Source organism: Spea bombifrons, chromosome 12 (assembly GCF_027358695.1).
Source record: "Spea bombifrons isolate aSpeBom1 chromosome 12, aSpeBom1.2.pri, whole genome shotgun sequence".
Classification (NCBI taxonomy): domain Eukaryota; kingdom Metazoa; phylum Chordata; class Amphibia; order Anura; family Pelobatidae; genus Spea; species Spea bombifrons.
In genome coordinates this window covers 20,436,469-20,457,113 of record NC_071098.1, presented here as the reverse complement: position 1 = coordinate 20,457,113, position 20,645 = coordinate 20,436,469, and the positions used below count along the sequence as shown (strand labels likewise).

General features: G+C 46.1%; 1 protein-coding gene across 2 annotated transcripts in view; it reads right to left on the bottom strand.

The window, feature by feature from the left end:
- Positions 1–560: 560 nt before the first annotated feature.
- The window catches only part of ZNF865 (zinc finger protein 865), a 31,398-nt gene continuing 11,313 nt past the window's right edge, over positions 561–20,645 (bottom strand). For both annotated transcript variants that reach the window (XM_053451463.1, XM_053451464.1), the window contains 2 exons: positions 1,004–5,258; positions 561–967 (listed from right to left, as the gene is read on the bottom strand). In XM_053451463.1, the coding sequence (XP_053307438.1) occupies positions 2,450–5,248 (2,799 nt within the window). In that variant the 5' untranslated portion in view covers positions 5,249–5,258 and the 3' untranslated portion in view covers positions 561–967; positions 1,004–2,449. The remainder of the gene's footprint in view (positions 968–1,003; positions 5,259–20,645) is intronic.

The window sequence follows — 20,645 nt, the reverse complement described above, 5'->3', positions numbered from 1 at the left end:
AGATAAATGTTCTAATTTGGATTTCTCACAAATCCGGTATCAAAATCGTGAGTGGTGGCAGACTACCTGGGGGGATACAGGCAGGGTTTGGGGGTGAATTTGGTATAACCGATGCCTTGTTAAGGGGTGACGTTAGTAAATCCAGAGGCCTGGCGCTATTAAACCCTTCATGCCCACACCCTCCACACTGTCACGGCTTGGCAAGTAGTCCTGACCGTGACACCTGGGGTGAGTGTTCGGTGTTGCTGACTGCCTTGTGATCGAGGAATTTCAGAAACACCTTTAAAGTTTAGGAGGTGAACGCTGATCGCCTCCTAAACTTTTAAAACGGGCGTCCACCATACACTGTATGGCGGTTGTTGAAACCCACGGGGAGGGGCCAGACATGGCCCATGATGCCGATCTCGGTGTTGCTGAATGCCTCGACATGGAGGCATGGAGGCATTACAGCAACACCGTTTAAGCGAAGTTTAATGAAATGACGTGTCAGGCACACGTGACCGTTTTTCCGTCAACGGAAGTTAAGGGGTTACTTACTCAACGAAAATCCACTGGGAAAACAGGTTTTAACTGCATTTTTATTGTTTTACCTTGAAACTGAATAAAGCCAGTGTATTACAATTTATAAACTTCTTACAAAAAAAAAATGTATGAAGGTATTAGTATCGTATTCTGATGAAAAGCAATTAACATAGCAAAAAACTGCTAATTTATAGCAGGACTGGAGACATTTCAGGAGCCAGGCTGCCATAGCATTTAGATCTGTCTCCAAACTTTGCATCCCATTGGACTTTACCTAATGTATTTGCTGATTTGAGGACACAGCTATTTGTTTTGTTTTTGTCATTAAGCACGATAAAGTTTTAATGGTACCATTGAGTTTGCTTTTGGGCTATATTATTTGCTATGGGTCACATTACCGTCCTCAACATATTCAAAGGGTATGTAACAACAAACTAAAGTTTATCTTAGGGTTTAAATTTGTGCAATTTGAGAAAAAAACTGAACTTGATGGATTTATATATGTTCTCAACTGCATAATAACCATTAGCCAGGCTCACAAATGTCAAATAGATTGACAAAGATTGTTAGGTAACATAAAAACTCTTATTGCATATTGGAACTATCCTCATCTTTAAAAAAAATAGAATAAAATAGTATATATATATATATATATATATAATGATTAATGTTAAATTTATTAAGGGGCACTCTACAAGCGCCTAACTATTCAATATACATTATAAGACAAACGGCATGTGGATAACTCCTTCTAAAGATTGAGTTTTTGCCACCTCCATAGTCAAACACGGACAGTAGTACGGGTCGCACACTCTGAAGTACGTAAATGTTGAAGTAGGTAAAATGTGCCTGTCCTCTGTCGCCAAACTACCTCTGGAAGCTACATTAGCACAAACATTGTGTGTCCAGCGCGTAATGAAATGAGCTTTCATGGCAGAGCAGCTGCACACAGACACCTCCACCGGATAAATCATGATTCACTACCCGGAGGTCTGATGGATAAATCTGGGTTTGGCGCATACCAGGAGAATGCTACCTACTGGAATGCATAGTGCCTACTGTAAAATTTGGTGGACAAGGTATAATGGTCTGATGCTGTTTTAAGGGTTTGTGCTAAGCTGCTAAGTTTAAGTGATGGGTAATGTTAATGCTACAGCGTACAAAGACATACAAGATAATTGCATGCTTCCAACTTTGTGGCACATATTTAGGGAAAGTTGTTTCCCTGTTTCCTGATCCAGCATGACCATAAATGTATGGTTTGACCAGTTTGGTCTGGATAAACTCGAGTGGTATGCACACAGCTCTAACCTTAATCCCACTGAACACCTTTGGGAACCAGATCTTCTCATGCAACATCAGTACCTGGTATCACAAATGCTTTTTTAGCTGAATGCGCACAAATCTTCACAGACACACTCCAAAATCTTGTGGAAAGCCTTCCCTGAAGAGTAGAAGCTGTTATAAGCCACAAAAGAGGGGGTGCTAACTCCAAACTAATGCCCATGCTTTGGGAACAGGATGTCCAACAACCTTATATAGGTGTGATGGTCAGGTGTCATACTTTTAGCCATTTAGTGTATTTTATTTTCATTTAATAACTGTTAAATGGTATCAATAATATGATCAATTAGAATGCATAATACGGATTTTGTGGATTTTTGCTCTACAACATTTTGGCAATAAAAGTGAAAATGCTGAATTCTAGCTTTAAGCACTTTTTATGTGGAAATTATAGCAGCGAATGGATTAACTTATACCAGTCAATAACAATTCATGTTGTCCTGGTAAATCACAGCTGCAGGTTATAAATATACTTTGGATTTTACAGGAAACTTATGACACTAATTAATACGATCTTCTGATTTATTTTCTTTCCCAAAAGGTTGAAAATTGAGATCAATAGAATCCAGGCAAAAATGATGTGTCATTCAGTAAGGGAAGCTGCATAAAGTTTCTCCATTTTATGTGTATGCCGGTGCTTCTTCAGTGCATAGGTATTGCTGAAAGCCTCACCACAAGCACCACATTTGAACGGACGCCCTCCCTGATGGGTTTGTACGTGTTTGCTGAAATACTTTGGGTCCTTGAACAGTTTGAGACAACAAGAACAGCGCAATTCAGGCTTAGTTTCATGGGATCTTTGATGACGCAGAATTGAAGAAATATAGAAAAAACTTTTACCACACTGGTCACATCGGTAAACCTTTTCACCTAAGTGCACACGCTGGTGCTCTAAGAGATTGGAGCGATAACGAAAAGTCTTGCCACAAGTCACGCATTGCTGAGGACGAGCAACAATGTGTAGTCTCTGGTGCTCTGCTAAGCTGGAGGACTGTGCAAAACGCTTACTGCACAAGGCACACTTGTAAGCTCTCTCACCAGTGTGTACAACTTTGTGTTGCCGAAGGTACCATGAATGTAAAAAGCCTCTTCCACAAACTGTACAACGGTAAGGCCTCTCTTCTGTATGGCAACGTTGATGTCTCATCAGAAGAGCTGCTTCCCAGAAGCGTTTCCCACACACAGAACAAGTAAATTGTCGCTTCTGTAAGTGTTTGCGACGATGAAGTAACAGATCATAGGCCCCAGCAAAGTTCTGTCCACAGACGTTACAAGCCAGAGTGCGCCTTACCAAGTGCACGTATTTATGAGTAACTAATCCCAAGAAGTGCTTAAAACTCTGACCACAAACACTGCAAGAGAATCTTTCACCACTAGGTACCATAGGATGCTTCTCAAAAGCGGAAGAAACTCTGGTAGTGGTTGTAGCAGCTGCTACTAGCGTTTCAGTAACCATATTATTAGGAATATTACTATCCACACTATTTAACTGTCGTTTTTGTTCAGTTTCTTGACGTTGTTCTACAGGAAGTAGGCATTCTGGGGCCGTCTGGTGTATCAGTTTATGCCACATCAGGTTTTCAATAAAACCAAAGCATTTGTCACATGTGTCACACACGTAAGGCTTCTCACTCATGTGCAACTCTTTGTGGTTCATAAGCTGAAAAGAGTCTGGAAACCTCTCACCGCAATCTGTGCATCCAAATGTGGGTCTACCAGACGGGAGGACTCCAACAGGTGTCATACAAGGCAGCTGAAGTCTGTGGATCTGCTTGTGGCGGGTCAAACTCTGAGGGTAACCAAAAACCTTTCCACACAATTCACATTTGTATGGTCTTTCTCGTGTGTGGACTACATGATGCTTAGTGAGGTGAAAAGATTCTCTAAAACGCTTGCCACACACTGAACACTGGTGTGGCTTTTCTCCTGTGTGAATACGCTCATGACGTTTTAGTGTTTCTCTTCTACCAAAACCACGACCACATACAGAACAACAAAAGTTTTTGCTAGAAGTGTTTGGGATAGGTGTTCTTATTGACGACAGACTATAAGCAGCACTCATTTTTCCAAGAGTACTAATAACTGCAGGGGCAGCTTGAGTAACATCTGTGGGTAGAACTGATTGTGCTTGAAAAGTAACTGATGTAGTAGAATCTTTAATTGGCTTGTTAATGGACAGCTGTGGCTGCAGAAGACCTTGTTCATGCACCTGTTTATGCCTTAAAAGACTTTGTGGGGCAGCATAGGACTTGCCACACAAATCACATTTATAATCCGGCCGATCACTTGCATGCCTGGCTTGATGCTTTGCCAGATATGTAGCATCACGAAATGATTTTCCACACACCTCACACTGCTCTTTGAGAGAATCAGAGTGGATTTTCACATGACGCTTTAAGCTTTCACGTCTATTGAAGCTTTTTTGGCACACATTGCAACTGAATGGCTTTTCTCCAGTATGTATAATTTGGTGTTGGTGAAGGTGGCTCTGCTTTTTAAATACTTTACAACACAGATTACAGGTAAATGGTCCATCCTGTTGTAGGGTTATACTTTGCTCTATGCCACCTATAGGTGCTTCAATAGGATCAATAGTTGATGCTGTCATTGCCGCCGCCGCCGCCGCCGCGGCCACAACTGCTGCTTCTGCAGTCTCTCTGTCTGGAGTTGCTACTATATTAGTTTCCTCAAGTCCAGTTTCCTCTTTATGGCAGCGCTTATGACGAATAAGACTTGAGATGTGGTTATATGTGCGTCCACATGTATTACACTCGTAGGGCCTCTCACCAGTGTGCACCAGCATGTGCTGTACTAAATGTGATGATTGCTTAAAGGACTTCTGGCAAATTGTACACGGAAAACGGCTGTCAAGGAGATACTTTAGCCTACAAAAATAATTCTTATTGTCTTTTATTTCATCTTCTGACGGTTGCTGTTGAGCCCCTGATAATGTGCGTTTTAGGTTATTGAAAAGATGTTGGTGACTGGAAAGGTCAACTATCCCCCACTGTGGTGTGTTAAATGTTCCTTCAAATAGAGTATGACTATTTGGCACAGATGGCTGGCTGTTATGTTGAGGTGTGTTGACAATTTCAGACTTTTTAGAAGGGGAGAAAGAAATTGAAGTAGGAACTTCGGCTTTAAATTCCTTTAGCTTTGACGTGCTGGTTGTAGCAAACTGAACATGATTTGTCTGGTTTTGATTGCAATAATCATACTGGGGTGGAAAGCCTTGCAGAGTTGCTACTGTTTTGGAATGGTCATGGTGGTTGACCACATCCATTGGCTCAAAGCGCTGATGATTCAAGAACTCCAGGAAATCAAAGGGATAACTTTGAAAGTGAATGCCCTCATCCCCTGCATTAGCTTCCATCGCACACATCCAAAGGACACTGAAAGATGAGATAAAAAAAAAAACAGTAAAAATGCAGTATTATATTGATAAAAACAATATGTTCATACATTTTACTACTATAAGACAGAATGGTCACATATGTCAGAAACAAGAGTATGCGTTTTAAAACAAGAGCATTCACTAATTAAGTGGTTCATAGAATAAAGGCTCAAATCTAGTTGCTGAGAGACATTCTGAATATACAGCACATATGAATCTTACACTCACGATTAAGCAACTCCCAAGACACCAATTAAAAAAACTGTCTATTACTAAATTAACAAGCTAACAATGTGTATCATCTTAATATGGCACACATTGTTCACACTTGTAAACCACCGTACATCCGCAAAATTTCATTTTAGCTAATACTAGGATGGAATGATACCATCACTGACATTGATTTATTAAAAAAACAAACAAAACAAATTACACCTTTTTTTTTTTCGGCGTGATTGTTCAGCATAAGAGAGTGCCTTGGAGTTAAGACTACGATGGCGTGGGAGTGGCTTGACGTGAGTGATAAGGGTGTGTGGATAAATGAGGGAGACAAATCCAGTACGGGACTTGGGAAGGCAGAGCATGATAGCAAGTAGGAAAGCAGAAGATCAGCCACAGAAGAGGGATGGAGGGAGCAGTGCATACTGAGATGGAAAACAGGTTGAGGAGGAGAGGCGGGTGGATGTGGTCTGCCCCAGTACACAAGGTGAAGATGAATGAGAATGATGGTGATTCTTAACATAATGACGATGACCAGCTGAGAGACCATAATAAACAAGGCTATTTGGTTCTAGTCTGAAATAGGAAATGTGTCTGCATCTGAAAAAAGGAAGGCATGGCAACAGAAAGGCTGGTAGTGTGGCTACCGTTAGAGGAACACAGGAGACCATTAAAAGTAAGTTAAGTTAAACTGGAGAGGGGTAATACATGCCAGGCACTTTCCAAAAAGAAAGACTATGTAGAATTTGGTACAATGAAGGGTAAGGTTTATCCCCTTCAATCCCCTATGGACGTACCGGGACGTCCAAAAAACGCCTCTCAAGAATCCCCTATGGACGTACCGGTACGTCCAGCCCTTCTTGCGGCATCAGGGACACATCCCTGCCGCTGCACGGGAGATCAGGCTGTCGTATGACAGCCTGGACTCCCCAGTGACAGCAGAAGCCGGCATCACCAGCTTTCTGCTGTCCGATCTGATGTAACAGCTTCCGGCATGAAAGCCGGAAAGCTGTTATATTTTAAAATGCCCGATCACGTGATCGGGCATTCCCTTCCTGCAGGGGATATCCTGTCCTCCGATGAGGCACAGACGCTGCGATCTCTATGCACGTCTGTGAGGACCTGCATAGAGATCACAGTGTGATCGGTGCAGGGGGATCGTGGGGAGGGGAGTGAGAGACCATGTCTCTCACCTCCCCTCCCGTCCTGAAACAGAAGAGGGGGGGGGAAAGGTTATTCATTTAAAAAATAATAAAAAAAATTCATTAAAATAATATAAATAATAATAAAAAAAACAATAATGTGAGCTAAGTGATGTCATTGTGACATCACTGGCATGTTCAGGAGGTCCCTAAGAGGACCTCTAACCATTTTTGTTTTAAAAAAAAACATATATAAAAAATACAAAAAAATAAAATAAAAAAATAAAAAATATATAAAAAAGATAATCATAAAACATTTAAAAACCTTACATCCCATTGCCCTAGCATAACATCTACCCAGTATAACCCTCCTGCTCCCGTTCACAACCCCCAAACCTGTTAAGCCATAGGCATAAAAATTATACAAAAAATGTACACCTTATAGTATGTTCCCTGGTGCTGGGAAAGTATGGAAAATCTATATAAATTAGGTATTTTGGAAATCAGGACACCTGAATTGATAAACTTGGAGGGGATTTTCCATCACCTAATTTTGTGAGGATTCAGAGGGAAAATGTAAAAAATTTGTTTTTTTTCTAATTTTCACTAAATTTCTCATTCAAAATTTTCAGCTAATCATCCAACTATGGTATCAAAACAAAGCTATATCTCTCCTTGAAAAACCAATATATAGTTTACATGGGTACACTATTCACAGGAAAAGAGAATAATTGGTGAACCAACATAGCGCAAAAATGGCAAAATTGCTCTGGGACTTGAGGTACCAAAAACCCCTGGGATTGAAAGGGTTAAAATACAGACGTTGATGTTTTGGCATTCATGGGTAAAGAGTGTGTTTTCCCATCCAGACTGCTTGAGCACTGTTGGGCTAAATTGTATCAAAATGAGTGTATATGCATTTAACCCCTTGCCTTTGTGTTATAAAGGTATTTGGAATGTTTGGTTAAGGGTTTATTTTATTATTCATTTTAATGATTGCTATACTGTTACACCTACACCATGTAGTAAGGGTTCTTGGTTCCTGTTAGTTGTTCAATAAGTTGTCCAGTTGCCAGGTGCTGGAGGGTGGTGCGTGAACAGTAGTTAATGCTGTCAGTTTTTCCTTTCCTGTTCAATTGCTGGGACTGAGTAGGTTTCTGTGGTAGAGGGGACACAGACTCGTCTGGGAAACCTTCCTCCTTCCTGGCGAAGCAAATCAAACAAACTAGTTGATCCGTGAAACAGAGCAGTCCTCTTAAAATGAATAAGGACACCTCCTAATGTGCAGAAAGTAAAGCTTAGTCCCTTTTTTCATTCCAAGGTTCAGGACAGAAAGTTGCAGTTGGTTCTTAGGAAAAGGAGATAATCTCTTGAGTATAAATTCTGATGACAGACCAAACATCCATGATTTGCAAAAAGTGAGAAAGGTTAAATAAGGCTTGTAATTTATAGATTCTCTGGATAGAGGCAAGGGCCACCAAAAATATAGCATTTCAAGGCCTACCATGGTTCCCACTCACTGGACTGTAACCTATACAGATGCCAGCCTTCAAGGCTCTGGAGCCACACTAGAAGACAGATTCCTGACCAGGTTCGTGGTCAGCACAGGAACCAAGGTACATATAAAATCACCTAGAACTGCTTGCAGTGTGCAGAGTTTTCAAGAGGTGGGGTAACTCCTAAGACGTGTGGTCTGTCCCTGCAAAAGCTTTTTTTTTTATTGTTGCTATCTGTAATAAATATAAGTCAATTATTAATCTCCAAGGACAACAGCTGGCTCCCAACACAATTGGATTCCTGTTGAGTAAACCAGTTACAAGGAATTATACTAGGGGCAAAACCCAAATGTCCAGGAACTCCCAATACATTAAAGGGTTATCTCTCTACCAGGTGGGAACAATAAACAGGAGATACAATCTACAATCTCCTACAACAAAAGGACTGCAGGAGATAGTATCTGGGTTGGAGACAAGCATGTGTTTCTCCTACAACAAAAAAGGATTGCAGGAGACAATATCAACATTCCAGAGACCCACCCTGAATTTGCCCTGAGGACCATCAACTTCACTGTGGGGGCAACCTAACTTCTTGGACAAGAGCGATCTCTACAGGCAGCTGGTGCAGGTACAAGATTGTGCCTTCCTAAGGATGAGTGGACACAAACTCAGAAGATGATTGGCTGGGACTGTTTGGGCATGGTGGCTATAAAGGTGTTGTGTGAGCAACAAAGAGAGAAGAGAAACAGAAAGAAAGAAAGAAAGAAGGATAACATTAAGGTGACAGGGACACCACATCCTTACATGCACACATAGAGTCACTAGCATAGTGTAGTTAGAGTCATAGAGCCTTGTATTTCAGACGCTTCTCGGTATACTCATATAAATGTATGTGTTATTTTAATAAACCCATTGTTTTAAGCCACTGGTGTAAGTGGAGTTTCATACGACGAGGAATTTGTAGTAGTTAAAGGAAAACCAGACAGGTGAAGGTTATATATCCCGGGATTTAAAGGTGCTTTTCTACACTGTCCAAGGACGCAAATAAAGTTATTCTATTTTGATTTTACCTTGCTTACTCCTGTACTCATTTCCGTTCCTCCTGGATGTGCACCTGCTCGTTTGAATTTGCGGAACTTTCATATATCGGACTTTAAGTGAGTCCTGAAATGTTGTGGCACCTGGAGGATTTGTAACGATTGGATGAGGAGGACCCCGGATGGCGGAGTGAGCCAGGCAAACAGGAACCAGGAGTAGCCAGGAGAGCTGGAACCGAGAATCAGGTCTGGTAACCGGTAAAGCAGGAAGCCGAATCAAATCCAGAAGAGTAGTCAAACAAGCCGAGTCAATACCAACAATCAGAGAACAGGAGCCAAATCAGAAAACAGGGGCAAAGTCAGCAAGCCGGGTCAAACAAAGAAATAGTCACAGCAAGTCGCACAGGAAAACCACAGAATACACCAACCAAGGGTGACCCAGAAGAGGAAGTCCAGGTTTAAACAGGGATAGGTGTGTCCTGCATTAAGGAGGTCACCCGAGGTTATAAGAACACGTTACAGATGTAACGTGTAATATTATGTTTTGCTACCTGTTTGCCACGTGGTTGGCCACGCGGTGAAGACGCCGACCGGGTAGCGGTGGTACTCGCTGCCCGGGAAGCCGGCCGAGGAGGAAGTGTCGCAGGACTGGCCACGGCGCAGGACTGGAGAGGCAGGTAAGTCCTTACAGTACCCCCCCCTCGAGAACCGCCCGAAGGGCGACCAGGGCCCCTGCCAGGCCTCCTGGGGTATTTGGAATGGAAGAGGCGAACCAGCCGAGGCGCACGGACTTCGGAGGCGGGCACCCAAGATCTTTCTTCAGGGCCATAACCCTTCCAGTGAACCAGATATTGCAGAGCACCCCGGAAGATGCGGGAATCGAGGATGGAACGGATCTCGTAGTTCTCCGAGGTGACAGAAACGGGACCAGGGCTGGCCAGAGGACGGGTGAAACGGGAAAACAACACTGGCTTCAGGAGGGAGACGTGAAACGTGCGAGGAATACGAAGGTTACGTGGCAGGTTCATGTGACAGGGTTAATACGGCGGAGGATGGAGTATGGTCCAATATAGCACGGTGCCAGTTTTTGCGAAGGAGAGCGAAGGCGTATGCGACAGGTAGAGAGCCACACCTTGTCTCCAGGCATATAGGAAGGAGCAGGTAACCTTTTACGGTCATAATACCTCTTTTGTGTCTGAGAAGCCGACAGAGGACCAAACAGAAGACAGGTGTTTTAGGTGTGGGTCCAAAGCAGGTACCCCTACTTCTGGGGTGTCGGTAGGCAAAACAACCAGGTGTAAACCGTAGACACAATAAAAATGGGTGTGTTGGGTGGAGCCTTGCACGGAGTTATTGAGGGCGAACTCCGCAAGTGGGAGGAGGTCAGCCCAGTCATTCTGGTTGTCATTAACAAAAGCACGTAGATATTGTTCAAGGCGCTGATTAGAGCGTTCCGCTGCCCCGTTGGTTTGGGGGTGATAAGCCGTGGAAAAGGACAGGGTGATACCAATGGGTTTACAGAAGGACCTCCAGAACCGGGAGATGAACTGGACTCCACGGTCAGATACGATGTCCTGGGGAATTCCGTGGAGTCTAACAACTTCTCTCATGAAGATGTCCGCGAGTTCTCTGGCCATGGGAAGTTTAACTAGCGGAACAAAATGAACCATCCTGGAGAAACGGTCCACGATGGTGAGTATGGTGGTGTAGCGACTGGATAGAGGAAGTTCTACTATGAAGTCCATGGCAATATGGGTCCAGGGACGACAAGGCACCGGAAGGGGCTGTAGGCGACCAGCTGGAGGAGTCCTGGGGGTCTTGGTAGTGGCACATATGCGGCAGGATCTGAGGTAATCAGCCACCAGGGCCACCAAAAACAGCGGCTTAGGGCCTGGCTGGTGCGTCGAAGACCAAGGTGGCCTGAAAACTTTGTGGAATGGTGTACCTGAAGTATCCTTTCACCGTACACAGGAGGCACAAACTGTTTGTCAGGTGGGGTATGGGCTGGAGCAGACGCTTGGCTGGCTTGAATGCGTTGCAGGAGGGGAGAAGCAACAACTAGAGATACAGCGGAGACAATACGGTTAGCAGGGACAATGGGTTCCGGGTCTGGTTCCTCCTCTGTGGGTGTGCAGAACATACGGGGTAAAGCATCGGCCTTGGTATTTTTAGACCCCGGACGATAGGAAATAACATAATTAAAACGGGATAAGAAGAGAGTCCATCGTGCTTGTCTGGGGGTTAAACGTTTGGCATCGGCAATATACTGGAGGTTCTTGTGGTCTGTGAGAATAGTAACAGGTATGCGGGAACCCTCTAGGAGATGACGCCACTCAGTAAGGGCGAGGATGACTGCCAGTAGTTCCCGGTTGCCGATGTCATAGTTCCTCTCCGCAGGAGAAAAGCATTTTGAAAAGAACCCACAAGGATGTAGCGGTCCTTCGTATGTTTTCCGTTGAGATAAGACCGCTCCAGCGCAGATTTCTGAAGCGTCCACTTCAATAATAAGAGGTTGAGAGACATCAGGGTGAACGAGGGCCAGAGCAGAGACAAACAGATTCTTCAATTTCTCGAAGGCCTAAACAGCAGAGGCAGGCCAATTATGACAGTCAGACCCCTTTTTAGTGAGCGCGGTCATGGGAGCCACAACCTTAGAAAAGTCTCGGATAAATCGTCGATAGTAGTTAGCAAAGCCGAGGAACCTCTCGGGGGGCTTTCAGTCCTTGTGGTTGAGGCCATTGCAGAATGGCATGCAGCTTGTCGGGATCCATCTCAAACCCTGTACCGCTAATGACATAACCAAGGAAGGGTACCCGGGAAACTTCAAATACGCATTTCTCCAGTTTAGCGTATAAACTGTTTTCACAAAGGCATGCCAGGACCTTTTAAACGTGTATCCGATGTGAAATCGGGTCCGGCGAGTGGATAAGTATGTCATCAAGGTAGATGACAACGAATTGGTGAAGATAGTCCCGGAAACAGTCGTTAACGAATTCCTGAAATACTGCTGGGGCGTTACAGAGCCCAAATGGCATTACTGTGTACTCGTAATGGCCAGAGCGGGTATTAAAAGCTGTCTTCTACTCATCGTTCTGATGGATACGAATGAGGTTGTAGGCGCCCCGTAAGTCCAATTTAGTGAACACCTTCGATCCCTTCAGGCGGTCGAACAACTCGGTAATGAGTGGCAAGGGGTATGTGTTTTTAATGGTGATTCGATTGAGGCCCCGATAGTCTATACACGGACGTAGACCGCCATCTTTTTTAGACACAAAAAAGAAGCCTGCACCGGCGGGAGAAGCGGAGCGGCGGATAAAGCCCTTTTGGAGGTTTTCTCTGACATAGGCCTCCATGGCCTCAGTCTTGGCCGGGGATAACGGATACACTCTGCCCCGTGGGGGTACGGTGCCAGGAAGCAGGTCAATAGGGCAATATGGACAGTGAGGAGGCAAGGAGTCAGCCTCCTTCTAATCAAACACGTCAGCATATTCCTGGTATTGCGGAGGTAGGGTGGTGGTATCCAAGGAGGCGATTTTCACTATGCATGGTTGAGGGAACATGCAGGAGGAGCACCACCAGGAAGCGATCTCACAGGTAGACCAATCGATGTCAGGGTTATGCAGCTGCAGCCAAGGGTAGCCCAAGACAATGGGGACAGCCGGAGAAGTTATCACGTTATAGTCTCTGTATAGAGAACCCCTACTCTGAGACGAAGCGGAGTAGTTTCGTGGGTCCCCGCTGCAGGTTGAATAGGTCGACCGTCGATGCCCTCCAAGAAGATCGGGGAGGTTTTCTCCTGCAAGGGTATATTGTGGAGCCTGCAGAAGTCATGGTCAATAAAGTTTCCTGCAGCTCCAGAGTCTATAAGGGCTGGAGCCAGAATGGTGCTCTCCTGAACAGTGAGAGATGTAGGCACGAACATACGAGGCGCCCGGTCATGGAGAAAGGCAGCAGAAAAGCCTAGAGGAGGTACCCCAACCCTCCTTAGGCCTTGTAGTTTCCCGGCTTCACAGGGCAATAACGCACATAATGTCCTCATTTGCCACAGTACATACAGAGGTCCGGTTGGCGCCAGAGGGATCTCTCCTCCTCGGAGAGATGTGTGGAGCCGATCCGCATGGGCTCCTCAGGCGGAAGAGAAGCAGAGTCAGAAGAAGCCGGACGTGGCGCAAAACGCACTGGAGCCCTCCTTTGGCAATCTCGGTGTACCTGGCGTTCCTGGAGGCGCAGATCAATGTGGCCAATGTAGGCGATGAGTTCTTCCAAGTCCGTGGGCAGGTCCCGGGCAGCCACCTCATCTTTTAGGCGGTCAGATTAGTGAAGGCAGCAACCAAGGCGTCGTTGTTCCATGCCACTTCTGCAGCCAGAGTACGAAATTCAATGGCATAGTCAGATAAGCTGCGTGTACCGACGCAGCGAGAAGAGACTTGACGAGGCAATATGGCCGCGACCTGGCCTGTCAAATACTTGACGGAAAGTGGTTACAAAGTCAGTATAATCGTTGACCACTGGAGAATTGCGTTCCCAAAGAGGTGTTGCCCAGGCCACAGCCCTGTCAGTGAGTAGGAAGATGATGTGACGGAAGCCTCGATCACTGGGACCACTGGAGAGGCCTGACTGCCAGCCTCCTCCCTATTGACTATGGGCCCTGGGTTTGTAAAGGCTTCTGTGGCTACCCCCAGCAGTATCATCTCATCACTGTCTGAGGGGATTATCTCCAGCAGGCAGCCAGGATCTGCCACCAGGGAGTGACCACCATTCTTTGTTTAATGTTGTATAAATCAGTCTCCCCCCACCTATTGTATTGTTAATCCCGTTACTGCCCCTGTTGTCTCTGGGAGGCAGATTAAGGGGGCGGTTTGTGTCCCAATATCTTGTTTTATGTAAATGTGTGTTTTGCTGGATATATCCAGCTCTGTGTGTCTAAAATAAATCAGTCTTCGATTGGTTTTACCCTACACTGAGTCTCGGCTAGTGACTGGGGAACCGGGGAAAGTCTGTTGTCCCAGGCTAAGGGAGCACAAGACAGCGGAGGCAGTCGGTCGGACGAGCCAGCTCCGTGACAGATGACATACCCCACACGGGCTCTATCGGAAGGAAACAAGTAGGGAGACATCTCGAAGTGAATGGAGCACTGATTGAGGAATCCACGACAGGTAGCAGTATCTCCTCCATATCTTGGAGGAGGCGGTAAACGGAGGGTATGAAGACCTGGGTCAGCAGGCGGTGGAACAGCAACAGGTGCAGCAGCAGGCACAGGAGGAGGACCACGTGCTGGATCAGTCCTCGCCAGGAGTGTTTCCAAAGCCTGAGCAAAAATGGTCCATGCGAAGATCCAGACTTTCAATACGGGCTTCACAGGTAGACATCTTCTGGCCAATCTCTGCGGGGTCCATGGTGACCCTTGGTACTGTAACGATTGGATGAGGAGGACCCCGGATGGCGGAGTGAGCCAGGTAAACAGGAACCAGGAGTAGCTAGGAGAGCTGGAACCGAGAATCAGGTCTGGTAACCGGTAAAGCAGGAAGCCGAATCAAATCCAGAAGAGTAGTCAAACAAGCCGAGTCAATACCAACAATCAGAGAACAGGAGCCAAATCAGAAAACAGGAGCAAAGTCAGCAAGCCGGGTCAAACAAAGAAATAGTCACAGCAAGTCGCACAGGAAAACCACAGAATACACCAACCAAGGGTGACCCAGAAGAGGAAGTCCAGGTTTAAATAGGGACAGGTGGAGGTGTGTCCTGCATTAAGGACGTCATCCGAGGTTATAAGAACACGTTACAGATGTAACGTGTAATATTATGTTTTGACTACACGGTGGCGCTGTGCTGTTTGCCACGCGGTCGGCCACGCGGTGAAGATGCCGACCGGGTAGCGGTGGTACTCGCTGCCCGGGAAGCCGGCCGAGGAGGAAGCGTCGCGGGACTGGCCACGGCGCGGGACCGGAGAGGCAGGAAAGTCCTTACAGGAATGTTATATAGATGTTTGGGGCGTCTAGAGCGTGGCCATTATCAGTCATTAATGCACCTCCTAAGACACCAAGCTGTCCGCATCTTGTCAGTGATGCAGACAGCTTGGTGGTTGCTTTAATCAGGTTTTGTACCTGTGGTGTGAAAGGAGGAGGAGCCCAATACGAAGGGGTGACTGGAAATCCAATAATCAAAGTAAATAGGTAAACCAAGGTCAAAATTCAGGCAGCAATCAACAAGCACAGAACTGAAGATACTCTGTAGTGCACAGAACATCTCAGAATATCTGAGCACCGACATGATGGTGTTCAGGCGTTTTATAGGGATCTCAGGCGTGACGCAGATCCGCCCATTGTACAACCCCTCCTAAGGTTAGGTGAGGGAGCCGGTGCTGGAAGCACCGCCCCTCCTGTATAAAATGCCTTTGTTCCACCCACTCTGTCTCTTTCCCCACGGTCTGCTGAGGTGGGTGGCATAAGAGCAGCATTCTGCAGCGCCGCCCCCCACCTCAGCGTTCCCGCTACCACGGTGCCCACAAACCTCGCTCCCCGCGAGGACACAAGGAGGGGAGCTCCGGAGGACGAAGGACGCAGCTGGGAAAAGGACGGACACCCCCGCCGTCCGCTGCGCCTTCCCCCGTCGGAAGCGGGCAATGGGAGCAGGCTGCTGCCGGCAGGTACGCGCCTGAAAAGCGGCTACATTTTGGCTAAAACAGATATAGCTTTTAGAACTGCTGAGATTGACGATATACTCTGCACCTCCAACTTCAAAGGGATCTCCTACTACAAGGCTCCATCTGGCCTTTTATAATTCATAGAGTAAAGAACTTGATTGCCCCTATATAATGTATACTTTAGCAACATTAGGACATAATGGTATAAAAGGAATATGTAGTTTAGCGTTTAGGAGGCGATAGTTGATCGCCTCCTAAACGCTTTTAAAACGGGCATCCCGGGGAGGGGCCAGACATGGCCCCTAGTGCCGATCGTGGTGTTGCTGAATGCCTCGAGGTCGAGGCATTACAGCAACACCGTTTGGGTGTAGAAAGCAAACGTAGATCGCTTTCTGCACCCGTTTAATGTCATGACGGTCCTGGTACGTCAATTGTCGTTAACCGTTTGTTTTCCGGTGACGTGCCCGGACCATCAATTGTCATCAAGGGGTTAAGGAAAACATTTAACTGTATCTTTACTGCTGAAGCTGCTTCCCTTCAATTCTGCCACAGAAACTGTATTCTTCTTGGAACTTTTCTTGTCAAAATAAGACATTTCTAACATTGAAGAAATACCTTTCTAATATGGTTTCTGCTAGAGTGTTCATTGAACATCTATTGAGAAGGATGAATTCTGAGCACAAATACAGGTCATTTCCACTGCAGAATCATAAAGATAGTTAATTTCCAGCGAATTTTCGGAGGGGTACAAACGCTGTATAGTAATCCGACGGCAACAGTGGCTCTGATGGGTTGCGAATCTTCGACTCTGGATATCAAAAACGGCACTCGCCAGGGTTGCCTGCTTTCCCCACTCCTGTTTGCGGTTTGTCTCGAACCCCTTGCGGCAGCTATCAGGGCACATCCTGACATCCAGGGGATCACAATTCATCATGTTCAATACAAATTAGGTCTGTTTGCGGACGCTATACTGCTTTGGCACATTGAGTGATTTCTCTCAGATCTCTGGATACAAGATTAACGACATCAAACGTGAGCCACTAGACATCAATTTGGAGATGGCAGTTCAACAAACCATTGTTGCTAATTTTAAGTTTCTTTGGCAACCATCTTCTATTAAGTATCTGGGTATACATATAACCAGAGATTTTGCCCCACTTTATCAGGCGAATTACCGTCCGCTTCTTGCAACCCTGCGTAAAGAGCTGAGACAATGGGCCCGCTTCTCTATCTGGTGGATGGGACGCATATATCCCGTAAAGATGAACACTCTACCCCGACTACTGTATTTATTCAGAGCATTGCCAACACCAATTAGGAGGAGATTGCTTCTTTTTAAACTTGTATCTTTGCATACGCGTGGGGCGCCAGACAAGCTCGAATAAACAAAACGACAACGTATAAGTCCAGCAGTCCCAAACTTGTATCTGTATTATGTGGCGGCCAGGATATCCCAGTTAGAAGCCAGGTCTTTTCCAGCCGATACTCTACCCTGGGTGGATATAGAACGAAGCTACATACCGCACCGACAGCTGCGCTTGGTCCTATGGGTAGATACTCCGGCGCTGCCTGGTTCCCCCTGTCAACTATGTCCACAGCTTTTGCACTGTGGCGCGCTTGGCGACACAAACTTCTTCTCATAGGCAAAAGTTTCTCAATTGACACCCTTGCTCTATAATCCCAACTTTCCAGAAGGCGAGAACATGTCGAAGTTCCACTGGTGGATCGAAGCCGGCCTGCTTAGCCTGGGAGCATTGGTGCGGGGCGGAAAGATGCTATCATTCTCAACGCTAAGGGAATCCAAAAATATTCCCCTCAACGAAACTTTCCGTTACCTGCAGGTTAGACATTTTGTACACTCCCTACTGAGTAGAGGCGAGATAACAGCCTTAACGGTATTCGAACGACGGTTTTTAACAAGCAGGAGAGTTAAAGGCTCCATCTCAACACACTACACTCACTGTATTGCGGTTACCTCCACCCGACCACCAGTATACAGATCTTTGTGGCACGAGGAACTGTACACAACTTACACGGACGATGTATGGGATACAGCAGCGACAATTTTACATAAGATTACCATCAACACAATGATCAAAGAAAGAGCCTATAAAAGTAGTCACTCACTGGTACACATCACCTGTGAGATTATCGCACATGATCCAAGGATGTAGTGACAGATGTTTTAGAGGCTGTGGGGAGCGGGGCTCCTACCTCCATGCATGGTGGACTTGTAGCCTTATTCAGTCCATCTGGTCCTCCTACTCCAGCTTGCTATCACAGGCTCTGGGCACCAGGATACACCTTTCTCCTGAAATTGCACTAATTATGGATGCGCCTGACCACAACCTATCCCTTCCTAACCAGCAGCTTATCCATCAGATTTGCGCAGCCATCAAACAAGCTATAGCTTGGAGGTGGAAGGGGGCACCGCCCACGAGCGGAGATATACAGTCTAATATTTGGAACCTCATCACCATGGAAAAGATTACAATCAAACTCCAAGATGAAATGCAAAAATTTTAAACCATTTGGGATCCGTGGATTTTTACCTTCACCGGGACCAGAACGATCCTCCCTCTGTTGCACCTCTGAGTTGTTGCCGGAGTCACCCGCTCCTCCTATTTTTTTTTCCCCTCACTTCTTTTTCCCACCTTTCTTTCCCTATCCCTCCTCTATTCCTTATGATCATTTGGCCGTTACGGGTTTATGTTCCATGCAATATTATATACTGTCTTTGACTACCGCTAATGTATCTTAACATTGGACCCTTGGTTCATTTTCTGGAGCTCTTTGTTGCATTATATGACTTACATTTGTATATATGTACTGAACATTGTTATGTTCTTGTGCCCTTGACACGGCTTCTATTTCTATACTATGACTAAATAAACAGATTTAAACAAAATATATATATATATATATATATATATATATATATATATATATATATATATATAAAAAAAGACATACAAAGTGCAAAACAGTTCTCCCCTCCCCACTCTTGTTTTTCTCTATACCATTTCTGAATATGGAGGCCTATCGCAAACAACCCACAGGCCCTGGAATTGATGTGCCAAGAAAGGGATTTACAAACTTTTGGCAAAAGCAAGGAACACCTTATTGCTGACCTTATGGAGACTGACAGGCACACTGTCCAGCCAGAGATGGACACCGAAAGGGTTACAGAGCTCCCTACTACTGCAGGAGCGCCTTGTGGTTGTACCCCTCAAAGTGCTATTGACATTTGCACAATGGATTTATTTCGGCAACTGGTGGCTTCAAATCCTCGGGATGCAATGCAGGTGATGATTCAACGGCAGGCTGCAGAACAAGAAAGGTTGGCAGCTAGAGAAGCTGCAGAAAGAGAAACAGAGAGACAAGAAAGGCTGGCAGAAAGAGAAGTTGGCAGAAAGAAAGGCACAAAGGGAGACATGAGCTGGAAATGGCCAAGCTACAGTCCACTGTTCGGGCCTCACCGAACAGTAATGCATCAGATCCCAGCACACGTAGGCTCCGCAAGGATGATTTTCCCTCCTTGGAAGAAGGGACTGATTCAGATGTATTCCTGAAAAGTGTGCAGGCAGCACCAACTACCCTCAGACCACTGGGGGAGATATTTAAGCCCACAACTGAAATGAAAAGCCTTGGATGCGTTTGTTCCCCTTCCCTCAGAGACTGATAACGATCTTGAGGCAATCAAATCTGCCTTGCAAAAAAACTTTTAACCTTACTCCTTGTCACGGGGTCAGGTAGCGAAGGAGGATCCAACTATGCAGATATGCACTGATAGAGAAGTCCAGCAAACAGTCCGTGATCAAGGGCAACGGCAGGCAGCGAGTTCAAACGTATCCGAGGTCAAGGCAGGCAGATCAGAAGCATAAACGGTTAAACAGGTCCAGGGTCGTAGGCACGCAGATCAGAAGCATAAACTGTTAAACAGGTCCGAGGTCAAGGCAGGCAGATCAGAATCGTGGTCAAATAACAGGCAAAGGTCGGTACACAAGACAATAGAGAAATGGCAGGGAACAGCACACCCAAAAAGCATAACACTTTGAATGGGTAAAGACTGAGGAAACAAATGGGGCTTAAATAGGAGATGGTACTTACATACAGGCCACGGCGTTGCGTGCGTGGCGTGCGTTGCGTCTGTCACGTGACGTTGTCGCGGCCGACGCGGACGTACGAGGCGTCATACACGCGGTCCCGTCGGACGTGCAGGTGCAATCCCGGCCGAGGGTGTGGAGGCAGGACCGCCCTGCCGACGTCGGATCGCGGCGGAGGTGGAGGTGCCGGGAACCGGCGAGCCGCCACGAGCGCCAAAGGTACGTGCCGTGGCAGCACGCGTGACACTCCTGAGGCTTACAGGATAAAGTTTAGGAGCATGCAGCAGAGTGCATCATCCAGCTGCATTCTATATGTTGCAGAATTGGAAACGGCACGCAAGCAACAGGTTACTGCAGTACAAGTTACCACCTATGAAGGCGTTAATGACTTAATGGCCCTGGAACATCCGGAGCCCTGATATACGAGAATGGATTTCATAAAAAAAAGCCGAAAACAGCTAGGGATGCCGCACAGCTGGCAGATGACTACGCCAACGTTTATGCATCCAGGCCTGGAGATGGGCTACAGTTCCATCACCATCCGCAAGGACTTCACCACCAACTGCCAATGGGGTAGGGGCTATGTCTGGAGAGTCACATGCCTGCCGTTTTCGACGCAACCAGATTGGGCATCTAAGATTTGCCCCACTAGAAATCAACTCCAACTTGCTCGTGGAGGTGGGAGCTCCTCTGGAGGGGCATCATCAGTTTTGCTTGTGGGTGGGCCTGTGGGGGAAAAGGG